A 13,341-nucleotide genomic window follows, 5' to 3' on the forward strand; every position below is an offset into this window, starting at 1 on the left:
CATCGATTTTTCAATATTGAAAATCTGACCAAAAATCAATTCGGTTTCACAATTTAACATTGACCATAACTCAACGCATTTAACTATAATTCAACGTCGAAACAATAACATGATGCTATCTGGTAACATTATTGCAGGTTTCTGATTGAGAGTCAGAGAAATTCATGTTCCGTTGCTGCATTAGATTTTATGGATGTGAATATTCAACTTGGACCCTTACAACCTGTATTTGGTTCCGTCTATATTTCTATTTCTATGTTACCGTGATATAATCAGGTTTTACTTACAGCTGTAGTCAGGGACTATACATATAGCTGCAATGAACCGATGGTTTCATCACAAACACAACATTTAAATCTAGGACCAGTTTTTGCCAGACTGTCAAAAAAGTACCAATTTGTACCCTTCAGGGAACAATTTTTTGTCACTAGGTCTGTACCCTCAAGGGTCTACCAGTTGTATACAAGCTGTAGATTGGGGATAATTTAATATTGTTTTTACCTTGGGGAACAAAACTGAACCAGGGCTGTACTCTTTCTTTTGACGGTGCACTTCGCGATACTGTTGTCAGGGAGGAGTAGCGGGGCAGGCGTTCACAAGCAACGTTTGATTCAGACAACCACCAATGGTTCAAGTGACAGGGAGAAAAATAGCACCATTTTCTAAAAGAAGAAAGAAAACATGCCCTGCATTTAAAACCTTAGGGAAATGGATTCTTTCCCACAGTTAGAAAGGCATACAAGTTTTTGTAACATATTAGAAACACGGTACACCGTTATAGTATCCAATAAAGAACCAAATGGAATGAAAACTCACTATTTGGGAGGAAAATTCACTGTCCAGTTGCGTTTTTATTTTCTTTTTAAGTTTGCAGAAGTGCTATGCTAATTGAAAGCAAGGTTGTATAGCAGCATGTTGTAGAATACTAATCTGCTTAACGCTGTCTTTGTGGCCAGAAGCAAGACATGCAGCTTTGCTCTGAAACTCATGATAAAAGCGAAGTGGTAAAAAGCAAAGCCTTCACAGGACCTCCTTGCCGGACGCGTTTGGTTTTGGATGCCGTATTTCAACATGTGCAACGCTGGCCAATGTGGAATCCCACAAACACGTCACGCTGCAGATACCCCCGTTACTTCACCTCTTTTGTTAACTAGTTTCTTAAACGAATCTATTCATGACATAATCAGTTATTCTCTAAACAATATAAAAGTATGATTGTGAGTATAAAAATAGACATAACATTGATAATTACAGTCATCTGTGTAATTAAATATATCTCAACTGCTATTAGTGTATTGACCCGTTTTTTTTTTTTTACTATAGTTATCGTGCATTTTTTTGTAATGACTTCAAACCATGTAATGTATTGCACACTCTTCAATGTTCTTGCTTTGAATCATTCAGTTTAAAGCAACCCCCTGACTGAGAAAGACTGAGGGATTCCCCCTGATCCACAATACCACTAAGGCTGAGAGGGAAATTCTGACAATGACTGACTTCTAGATGAATGCGACCATTTCTGTCCACAAGACAGAAAAGCTCTATGTCTCTGCTGTCCCAGTAGTCTGACCCAGATGACCCCTTAGACCCTGAGGGCTCGGGCCCTTTGTGTGCCCCATCAGCCCCTGCTACTGCAGACATGATCTTGCCCAGAAGGCCTGAAATGTGCCTCCAGACAGGAGAGAGCTCAGCATAGGCTCTGACAGCAGGCCCTGTCTTCTGCGGTACTGCCACACAAGGACATCAGTCAGTGCTCAATCCCATGCTTTTGTTCATCTTCGCAGTGTTTCCTGCATCAGGCCACACTGCAGAGATAATTTACTGCCCATCTTCTGCAGCACTGCCAGGCCTGCATTGGGATTTAACTGCTCAGAGCCTGATAAATGGATTCTTTTCAAGCATGCACGCACACCAGGACACAGAAGGACAGGGACATCACTCAGAACGCCTCACTTCAGCGGCTTTGCAGAGGTGCGTCCGGCCTCTTATTTCACGTACAGATGATCTCATGTCTGACGGCTGGTAAGAGTTACATTAATTCCCACGCGTCTACTGAGGGAATCACTCACGTTTCTGCGTTAATTGTAAATTCTGGATTTATCATTCGGTCTCCTGAAACCTGCTTAGATATTATGAAAGTGTAACAAAAAGAGCAAAGGAGAAGTTAGCAAGGGACACATATTGGCAAGATTTAGGCCTTTATTTAACATATGTAAACCAACCCTAATCATTGTTTTTATTGCAACAGTAAAAGAGAATGAAAGCAGCACTACATCTCTTTTTATTACTTCCTTTATAATAAAGGTAATTGTAAATAGCTCATTGCATTAACTGGCTGCATTGATAAAAGGAAAAAAATAAACAAACTATAGAACTTGCAATTAAACTCTTTGTATGACAGCTGGGGCTTCAAACACTGATATATTAATGCAAGTGATAAAATTACCTGCAAACCAGACTGCGATAAAAACGTAGTTTGGGCGACTTATCATCATGATGAGCTATATCTCCCTCTGGTGGCAGAATCTTGGAAAGATATTGTACTTCCGATGCAGTTTACATTCATTTATATACATTTTTTTTATCAAACTGTTTGAATTAAACTGCGAAATAAAACAACAAAAGGTGATTGGGTTAGTAATAACCATTTTCCACACTTATTCAGATTTGAGCCACTTTTGTTGCATTTAAATTTTTTTTTTTAGTCACATTTATATGTATTCATTCTCCCTTTGCAAAATGTTAAGACACTCTATGAACCCATGTAGGGTATTACTGTCCCAGAGTCTCTACTCCAGCAGTATCATTCATTCATAAATAGTTAGTAACACAGCCAGGCTTCCGGACAGTGCATGATACACTCTGTGAGGTCAATGTTAGTTAGTGACTTTAGAGCATTGCGCTAATGACGCAAAGATCGTGGATTCAAGTCCCAAGGAGCAGATATAAATTGTGACCCTTCTCTCAATTGTGAGTCCCTTTGGATAAAAGTGTCAGACAAAGTAGCAAATATACACACATCTTTAAATATAATTCACATTCTTTAATACAGCTGAATGTATAAATGAGCTTATTCAAAGTTTAAAAAGCCTGTCTACAAAAGTATAGAAACCAAAGACCTTATTATTTATAAGGAGATATGCATGGCATTCAAATATCTCCCTATTAATCACTAGCTTGACGTATGTACACATTTTTTTCCCCCCAAATTTGTTGATAACCAAAATCTTTTGTCTAAAATGGTTGCCAACTGGTGGATCTCTAAAGCATTCCTAGTTGATAGTGACACCCCCATGCCTCCCATCAACCAAACCTGCTTAGGGGGGAATCAGGGAAGCCCTCCACCAATCAGAAAACTCTACTGAGTGGGAGCGCACACCCCTCCTTATTTGTCAGTATACACCGTTGCAACTTCGTAAATCTCCAGATTATTTTCTTTTCGTAAAAACTGACTCACATTATAAAAAAGGTCGGAGGCCACTGGTCTACTGCTGCTAAGCAGAGCAATATATGTTAAAGTAGCTAATTCAGATGTCTAAGCACTGAAGGGCACATTTACTATTACGGCACTCCATGGCGGAGCCACAATTGTACCTTAAACACCAGACATCCAAGGTGCCTTTCTCAGGGTCACTCCCACGTATCAGAGAATCCTCACCTGCTGTGTTACATCAGCGGTCAAAAGAGACAGCTGACCAACAGTGATAAGATGCGTCACCATATGAAGGTTTGGTTCTATCAGACAAATTTTCTGTTGGGGACTTCTCCGAGTGAGCTAAAGATAGACAACTTTTCAGCATTAATGAAATGTCCACATATCAGTTACTTTCAAATCTGTGAGGCTGACAGAAATCAAGCTGCAGAAACCTAGTAACTGGATCTGAACTGTACATAGCAACAGCAAGCACTGCAGCGAGCGCAGTGAGATTGTAGGCTGCAGAGCAGGGATGGCAGGACCAAAGGCCGCCTCGCCTCCTTAGACCGGTTTCTGCGTCATGTGACTTTCCTTGCCATCCCCAAACAGAGGAAACATTGAGCTCTCCTGGCCAGTGCACATCTTCTCAATGATGATGCACTTATAGTTCCAGAGAAGCAGCAGCACCATGAGTGTCAGTGCTAGCAAGACGAAGGTGGTCAACAGCAGCCACTGCCAGGAACGAGGCTGAGGGTCAACCTCGCCGTGCGGTCTCGAGGATCTGCGATCCCAGTAATACCGCAGCCACTGCTTCATCAGAGAGTGAGGGTGATCGCAGACGTGGACCTTTCCTTCTTCATCAATCCCTCTGCAAACCCTCTTCTCTGCTTCACTCATCTCTCAAGAAAAGTCGAACAAAAATGGCTCCACAGCAGGGTCCTGTACTTCCAACAGCAGGGACACATGAGAAACACCACTCATTGCTTCACATTACTTAGAAGTGAGCTTGATAACAAATAAATCCATTACTGTGCTGTGATTTACACATCACAATTTCACATTTAAAAATAATATTATCTTAATCCACAGTACTAAAAAGATTCTAGGTTTAAAGAATACAATCTAAAACAGATTTTCTGAATAACAATCACTGTACTTTAGCAAACACAGAGGTTCATATTGTTGAAATAGCTTGAAACTGCACAATAACCTTCCTTATAACTTGTTTCCTTAGAAACACTTTGAAGCACTGGACAGTTACTGTGGTAACGCCGCCGTTGGTCGGCAAAAGCATATTGCCATGGTATTGAGTGAGTGCTTAAGAGGTTTTCAGTATCTTGCAAAAAATCCTGTTTACTTTTATATCTCCAGGCCCGGAAGTCCTACACCGACAATAAGAAAGGCTTCATTCCAAGCTATTTCAATAACCTGTGTCTAAAGAAGTAGAGTAATAAAATCAATCAATGACAATCATGCTGGTGTTTTTTTTTTACTAACCACAATGGGAACTTAAGTCTAAAGAGGCACAAACTTTTTTTCGCCAGTTCATTGTGCAAATGAAGTTTCAGTTTAAAGTGCAACGACATACCTTGGGAGGTAATATCCCGACGGATCCTCCTTTTTCTCAGATTATATGCAAACTCCTTATTTTAAACGAACAGCGCTATATTCTCACTGCCCGATACCAGAAGGTTGGGGACTGACGGTCACCGCCGGCTTTTTGATGCGCCGTATTTAGCGTTTTCGTTTCCTGGCTTCTGGAGGCGGAGTTTGTTCCTGCAGATTGAGGTGGCCTTCAGGTGATGGGGGTGTCGCCAGGAGTTATATTTGGACTCGTTTATTTGGTTGATTGTGTGAGTTTAACAGGTTACATATTGAGCAGCGGCAAATCTAAATAAGACACAAGATAAATTCGAACGAGTGCAAACGCAAGGGATATGAAATTTCAAAGTATATGAAATTGATGGCTTCTTATGCATTTTCACTCCTTTACTATCGACATAAATCATTCACATAAATCCTCAGGCTGTTAACTTGCACGAATACAAGAACGCCAGAAACTAGAAAAACCACCTATACAAAAAGCCGAACTTGATACTCCGATAAACACTGGCAGGGTGCAGGTCTTCACATGTTTTATTTGCTTAGAAAATAAACTCTGAAAAGCGTACAGTTTAAACAGCACGTCAATGTCCAATTAAAAGTCAGTTCTTATAACAAAAATACGCATGCAGCGTAAAAGAATAACAGTTTATGGGGTGGGGTGTTAAATTTTTACATTAATTCTATTTTAAAGAGGCTACTTGTGGAGATAAATGTTATGTTCGTTTGTCTAATAGGGAAAGTGGGTAAATATAATTATAAGCATTTTCTGACATAGAAAGTTGAATCGTTTGGAGACACTTAGTGAAAATTAACATTGATATATTTGTTTTTTCCTATTTTGTTTTACAGTGTAAATCTTGTCCATGTTTATGTAAGACCCACCGTTAGACCCCGCTCGGTGGGACGTAGTAAACAAGTGGATGGCCTGAGGGAGTGAGTGATGACCTTAACGCCTGCTGCCAGACCTACGGGAGTCTTAAGGCCTTTCAAGAAAAAAACAGCCTTGTTTGACTTGTTTGGCGTTTCGTTTTTTCTAACACCTCCCCTCGTCTATCCAGAACTCTCCCATAACCTAAGTTTAAACTTGAAAAATTGATAATATAGGCCTACAAATGTAAATAAATCATATTAGAAAATATATGTGATTTAATTGTTAGTATCTGATCACGTTATACTCTGATAAACATGGGTGTCCTTGACTGTTGCACCTCTTTTTAGGAAATAGTAAAATCTATTTATACATGAGGTCAATGTGCTGTTGACATGTCTTGGTAACCTTCAACAAATGGTTTAACTGTGAACCATTTTTCTATTGAAACCATAAAAGTGCTTTCATTCAGACTGTCCAGAAGATACAGCATTTAATAACAAAATAACTGGCTGAATTACACATAAAAAATACAATAAGACTATTTCTGAGATACAAAAATCATTTTTCAATTTATCATTTATCAATTTTTCAAGTATGTCTGAAGGAATTGGTGATAAAAACTGCTTTGTTACTTTATGCATTTCAATTTATCTGCTGCTCAGTATGATTTGCTTGTACTGCACAGGAAAGAACAGAAAAGCAAGTGAATAATGCAGTCATGGTCTATTTTGGTGGGTAACGTTTCACTGCTAGACCCGCAGTATGAAGGTGATCACCAATTGCTGCTCGGCCTTGGCTAGTTCCCCTCCAGAGAAGGAGTACAGGCCGGTTAACGAATTAACCACTCATTACCTCATTAGCATCCGTGTGGACGTAAGGAATTGAAATAAACAGCATGCATTATTGTCCTTATAAGATATCTTTAGATGACTTGATTCTTACTGAAATGTACACAAACCCAGATAAACATGCACTGGATTTAACTGCTATCTGTTTATAAGTTACGAATTAATAAATGTTGGGAGATTTCTTCATTTTTATCTGATTTGAAACTGACTGCCAGTTTATCCAGCAGTTTATTCGTGCCCAGCTGACTGTGAGGCCAGCAGGTCCAAACCTAGCAATTCCGTGACGGTCTGGATATTATACCGGATATTATATTAAAAGAATTAAGTAAAACTGCAGCTCCATGATTCAAAATATTTCTTAATGCAAAGATTCAGGATGCAGTCTGTGTTTTTTTCTTCTTCTTTTCTTCACACAAAGCAAAATAAACCAGACGGCTTGCAATGGCAGCCGTTTGCGCAGCTGAAAAATTGATTCATGCATATGAGGTTTCTAATTGATTGTAAAGGATTGTTTTCTCACGGGGGCTTCAGCTGCTGGGGGGTATAACTCCCTCAGAGAGCCAGAAAGTGAAACATTTAGGTTAAACTGGAGCATCATGTATACATGTTGGCCTATTAATGGAAAATTAATTAGTAATGATAATGTTTACAGCGGACATTATGTAAGAATACAAAGACGTAAATGGAAAAGTCCAAAAAAGGCTAACCTTGGCGATGATATCCCATGAAATCTTTAAATGGGGGATACAACCACTTGTAGCTTAACGCAGCATTTTATATCTGCATTGAGTAAAATGTTCAAATCTGAAACCTTGACCCAGAGCTGATATGAGTTTGATGTCCTCTAGAAACCTCCCCTCTATTTACTTAATTCAGCCACAAGTTATCAAATGACCAAGACTACTACAATCTGTTCCAGCAGTTTGTGAAATGTTAGTTTTAATCCACAGTGTAGAATTATATTGAGAGAAAAAAAAACAAATGTGACATCCTATTGTCTGTATATCAAAGAGTACAATAAATCCAAAGGGAGCAAAGCTATTCACAGGGGATTTGGTGGAGCTGCTGAATATATAGGCACACATGCACTACTTTGGATTTTGGGCCTTTCGGTAGGGTACAGCATGCCACAAATTAGGTCATGGTGCAACAGCATTGCCACTTGTTTTAATTTTTTAATTTTTTGAAAACACGAGCAACTGACAAAACAAGAAAATGGTGGACATTTGATGTCTTTGTTCTTCTGAAAGTCCTCAGTTTTCAAGCTTTAGTGGTAACCGTCAGATCAATAGCATTGCGAAAGTCCTGTACAGAGTACTGAGTCCCATACAAATATGAAGCATTAAAGGTAAAATGAAGTTATTATTTGTATCTAAATGTATGTTTTATACATAAGTACAGTGCATGTTTTTCATAATGTTTTATCTTACACACATATATAGGGATTGGACAATGAAAATGAAACACCTGGTTTTAGACCAAATTATTAATTAGTATGGTGTAGGGTAGAGGTGGGCAGTCTCATCCAGAAAGGGCCGTTGTTTGTGGATTTTCTCTGCAACTCCCTAATTAAATGACTATTTAGAGGATTGACTGGCTGAAGGGTCCTCATACCTGGGTTTAGACAGCGGACATAAGGGTTATTCCAAACACCTGCATACACACTGGCCCTTTGTGGATAAGACTGCCCACCCCTGGTGTAGGACCAGTACTGTACAGCATCAGTTCATCTTGGGAATGACAGATATATGTCCTACACATGGCAAAGGGGGTTTTCGAGAAATTCCTCTTGCCGAACAGTGGCCAGGTTACTATGTGATGCTGGTGGAGGAAAACGTTTCCTGACTCGTACCTCCAAAACACCCCAAAGTGGCTCAATAACATTCAGATCTGGTAACTGTGCAGACCATGGGAGATGATCAGCTTCACTTTCATGTTCATCGACCCGCTCTATCACCAGTCTTGCTGTGACACATCCATCTAGAATCAGTAGCAGGCCTAGGGAATGCCATGAAATTTCAGCTCAAACCTCTTTCGAGCTTCTCCACACTGTAACTCTCCCAGATGTGGGAAAGACAGTACAGGTGGATTCATCAGAGAACAATACATGTTTCACATTGTCCACAGCCCAAAATTTGCACTGCTTGCACCATTTGTACAAGTGATCAAAATTTTGGCTACAGCAGCCTAACCATGATTATTGACCCTGTGGAGCTCCCAACAAAGTGTTTTGATGGAAACAGGAGAATTAAGGTATGCATATAATTTTGCAGTGAGTTGGGTGGCAGTGGTTTTATGTTTTTTGGGTACAATCCAGTCTCCGCCTGCGTTACATGTGTGCGGAGTTTGCATGTTCTCCCCATGTTGTCGTGGGGTTTCCTCCGGGTACTCCGGTTTCCCCCCATAGTCCAAAGACATGCTGAGGCTAATTGGACTTGCTAAATTGCCCGTAGGTGTGCATGTGTGAGTGGATGGTGTGTGAGTGTGCCCTGCGATGGGCTGGCCCCCCATCCTGGGTTGTTCCCTGCCTTGTGCCCATTGCTTCCTGGATAGGCTCCGGACCCCCCGCGACCCAGTAGGATAAGCAGTTTGGAAAATGGATGGATGGATGGGTACAATCCAGGATAGTACTTGGACATCCCTTTCAGGCAGCTTCCTCTTGCGTCCACAGATACTCCTGTTAGATATGGTCCATCCTTCGTGGTGGTATGTCGACATCATACTGGATACCGTGGCTCTCAATAAATGACAAAACAGTGTTCCTCTTTTGAACACTGATATGTCTCCCGTTATGTTGTGCGGATTGCAATATTTTATGCAGATGTGCTATTGCTCTGCAAACTCAACCTTCACACTTTTACTCTTACTGATGGATTGTGCAATCGGTGAAGACTGGTCACCAGGCCACACATCTATAGGTGTGAAACCTCAAACACTATTGGCCAGGTGTTTCAGTTTCATCATCCAACACCTGTATGTATTTGCATGAGATAAAAATATAATATACAAAATAAAGCAATATTCAGGAAAAATTTTAATTGTCCCTCAGTCTTGGATCCCTTAAGATTTCCTTTCACAGCAAGTTTTAGCAGGAAATTACCTGGCATGTCTTCACAGCTCTTCTGCAGCAATTCCCAGTGGTGAAGGTTTACTTTTGAGTTAGGCTTAACTATTCTGGCCAGTCTACATTGTGGTCTGGAAATTGGGCCAGGCCAGGTCAGTAGCTTGAATTGTCCTTCTTCACCAGATACGTCCTGTAGTTTTGAGGTGTCTTAGATGAGTATCTTGCTGAACTAAGAAAGACTGTTCTATTTGCCTTAATCCTTCTGGAATGGAATACTTTTTATGTATTCTGCGATAGCAATTTTGCGTGACAAGACCTTGGTAAAAATCACCAAATAACTAGCAAAGCAGCCTCACACCATGACTTACACACACAAAACACGTGCTCACAAGCTCTCTGTTTTATAAATATATGGTGGACGGAATCCAAATATTTCAAATTCCTTTTTTCGTGACAGTAAAAATAACTACAGTTTCAGGCAAGTGTACTTAAGGGTTTTTGTTTGTTTTCTTTTTTCCGGTCCTGAATAAACGCACAGAATTAAGGAGAATATAAGTGTTGATGCTGATAAATATAATTGTGGAAAGTCATCAGCTCAGTCGAAATATGTCACTGCACAGGTATCTCTCTCACAAGATTATAATTGTTTGTCATTTGCTTTTACACACAAGTATGACTGTTAAAATTGAGATGATGCTAAATGTATCAAAACATATTGCTGGCACATACTGTTTAATAACAAACAAGCTGAACTTTAGCAATATCGCTATATCCCAAAGTAATATATAAACAAAGCTTCAGGTATATCACCTCCTCTGATATGCTGACTTCAGTTCCCAAAACACCAAGCAGTCAGTTGTTCTGTGTGGCCTGTTATGGGTAAATGCTTTTTAACATTTGTAATTTTCAGAAATACAACAATCATCCACAATGGCCAAGAAAAAACATTCATTCCACACAGGGGGGCCGCTGCAGATTTATGATCCCATGAAATCATATCGTGCTGAACCCAACCCAGAAGAGTCCAATTTGGTCTCATTCCAGAAACATCAAAATGGAATGCATAAATTAAACTCATACTTCAACTATTTCTGTAACAAATTTAAGACATTTACATTTTGGTTATTTCATAGTAAAAAAAAACAAAAAAAAAACACAAAACCTCAAGTTAATTCATTGGTACTTCTTGCTAACATAGGAGCTTTAAGCACTATTATTAGGTGTAATGACTGTAATATGACATTTATGTGTTGGTAGAAGCTGACATACCTATATATATGTGTTCCAGCTCACAGAAAAAAGTAATCATGTAAAAATGGTCTACATCAAATAATATTTACAGATATTCATATCAATGTATTTATTGTCACAAGAATTAGCAAAGCCTTCATAATATCTAGACGAAACGAAAGCATTTTACAGTGGACCTTGTCTCTGTCAAGATGCGGCATCAGGTCTGTGGACAAGATGTATTAGGCAGTGAAATAGTTTCTTAGATTCACAGCTTAGTAAATTGCCTGTTTTTCATCCAGCTAATTTTTGTACATTACAGCACAGTACAAATACTGGACAACAAACTCACTTGTTGCCCTTCATAACTACTTCGACTACGACTTTCTCGCGCTTTGTGGTTGATGCGAGCGGCAAACAATCACTAATTAAAGGAAAACTGTGGTACTTTTATGGGGGCTAGATATAAGGAATAAGTTATAAGGATATAAGGAAGTTTTCATTATGCAGAAAAACAATATAGATGAGAAATAACATATAGAAAATTGGATTAATACAACAGCCAAGTACTAAAATAAAACAGCAGTAGGTAACGCATATGTATATAAAATATTATATAGTAAAACCCCCTTTGGAAACAAACTTATGCATCCAGAGATCCTATGTAAATATTATGTGCCAAACGTACATAAAAAAACCCATTGGATATGGAATGAGAACAATAATTATTGCAATTAAATTCAAAACGCAATAATTTTGTTAAAATGGCACTAAATAGCACTAAGCAGCCGAATAAAGGGAAATGATATAAAAATGCCCTAAAATTAGGTAAGAGGAGGCTACTGTATCAACAGAGCTCATATAGTTAATAGCTATGGATTTACTCTGTTCCACACTGCTTTTAACGTTATAACTTGAGATATCATACATATTGCACAAATCTCATTACTAAACCTTTTCAAATTAGCAAATGGGACACACTCAAAATATATTACTTCTGTAGTGTATCAAATAGGTTAAATATCTAAAATAAAATGTATTTAAATATGGAGGTAGTAAGAAATATAAATTAAATGATAGATATAACAGAGATTTCCAAATAAATTACGTAGCTATACTGACATGAGCAGTCCTTTCTCAAAATGAGTACTTCATTCATTTGATCTAATCAAACTTTATCCATTTTGTACAAAGAAATATCATATACATGTTTAACACTTAATGTACACACAATTATAACATCTGGAGTAGGTTGAAGTGAATGTATATGGGCTGTTGCTCTCCTGGGTTGGGCTTCAGTCTGGGTGAGGCAGTGGGTGTGGCACCAGTGCTCTGGCTTGCCGCTTCGTGCACCCAGCCCAGACGGACCCCTACTCTGGACTGACCCAGGCGTGGTGATGCGTGGTCATTTCAGGGGTTCAGATGGCTCAGCAGCGCTTGGGCATTGTGGGGAAGGGGGGCGCGTTGGGCTCCTCCTGGTCCCCTCTCACACCACTGTACTGACCGACGGGTCAGAGAGGTTCAGTTGGCCCGTGATGTCTGTGGGGTAGGGCTGCAAGGGTAAAGACATATAAAACATGGAATTTAAATAATTCTGTAAGGATTTATTTGAAATAAATATGCAGTTTAAAATGATTTAAAAAAAACCCAACTCTCCTCCACAAAGAGCAGGCAGTGCGTGACTCCAAATGACTGTTTGTCCAAAGAATAACACCAACATTTGTTGATCAACCTCCAGTGGTCTAATTGGTGGCCTAATCGAGGTCTCTTTGGTAAGAACTGAACAGTGCATCATGATTACCAATCAGGCAGGTTTTACCTGCCTCAGGACGAGGTATATTGGTGGTTTTCTATTCACTTATTTCAGAAAGGTAAATGAATAAAGCATTTTGAATGCAAACTTTGTAAATTCCCAGTGCTGATGTGTAATCGCTATGAAGAAAATCTCATTGAATTTACAGAAAAGATATGAAGCAAAGAAAATCTCTGATCTTAATGAATTCAAAAATGTTCTACAAAGCCATATTTATTTGTGTCTTCTGTTTTAGTCTTGAGCCATAAATATTTTAATGGATGAAACACAAGGAGCTCTTTGGAATGTCAGCCTCCTTCCCTGTGTTACTCTGCACAGTTTTGGTTACAATAAACAAGAAGTGGTGATCATCAGTGACATTTGGCAAATTGCATATAGCTGATTAATAAATATATAAACCATATAAACTTGATTTAAATAATGCCATTGATTTATAAAGCATGTGTGTTCATACATGTATACAGTGTTTACAAAAGGTGATTTAATTTTTCAGTG

The 13,341-nt window shown here is 39.1% G+C and overlaps 1 protein-coding gene and 1 long non-coding RNA gene across 3 annotated transcripts in view; both read right to left on the bottom strand.

Moving 5' to 3' along the window:
• Positions 1-2,181: 2,181 nt before the first annotated feature.
• LOC125727239 (uncharacterized) lies at positions 2,182-5,473 on the bottom strand. Its single transcript, XR_007388623.1, has 2 exons — positions 5,004-5,473; positions 2,182-4,354 (listed from the first exon to the last, which is right to left on the bottom strand). It is a non-coding gene; the product is annotated as an uncharacterized LOC125727239 (long non-coding RNA).
• A 5,675-nt stretch (positions 5,474-11,148) lies between these two features.
• grin1b (glutamate receptor, ionotropic, N-methyl D-aspartate 1b) overlaps positions 11,149-13,341 on the bottom strand; it is a 34,461-nt gene continuing 32,268 nt past the window's right edge. For both annotated transcript variants that reach the window (XM_048999377.1, XM_048999368.1), the window contains one exon: positions 11,149-12,585. In XM_048999377.1, the coding sequence (XP_048855334.1) occupies positions 12,520-12,585 (66 nt within the window). In that variant the 3' untranslated portion in view covers positions 11,149-12,519. The remainder of the gene's footprint in view (positions 12,586-13,341) is intronic.

The sequence above is a fragment of the Brienomyrus brachyistius genome, chromosome 2 (genome assembly GCF_023856365.1).
Source record: "Brienomyrus brachyistius isolate T26 chromosome 2, BBRACH_0.4, whole genome shotgun sequence".
NCBI lineage: Eukaryota > Metazoa > Chordata > Actinopteri > Osteoglossiformes > Mormyridae > Brienomyrus > Brienomyrus brachyistius.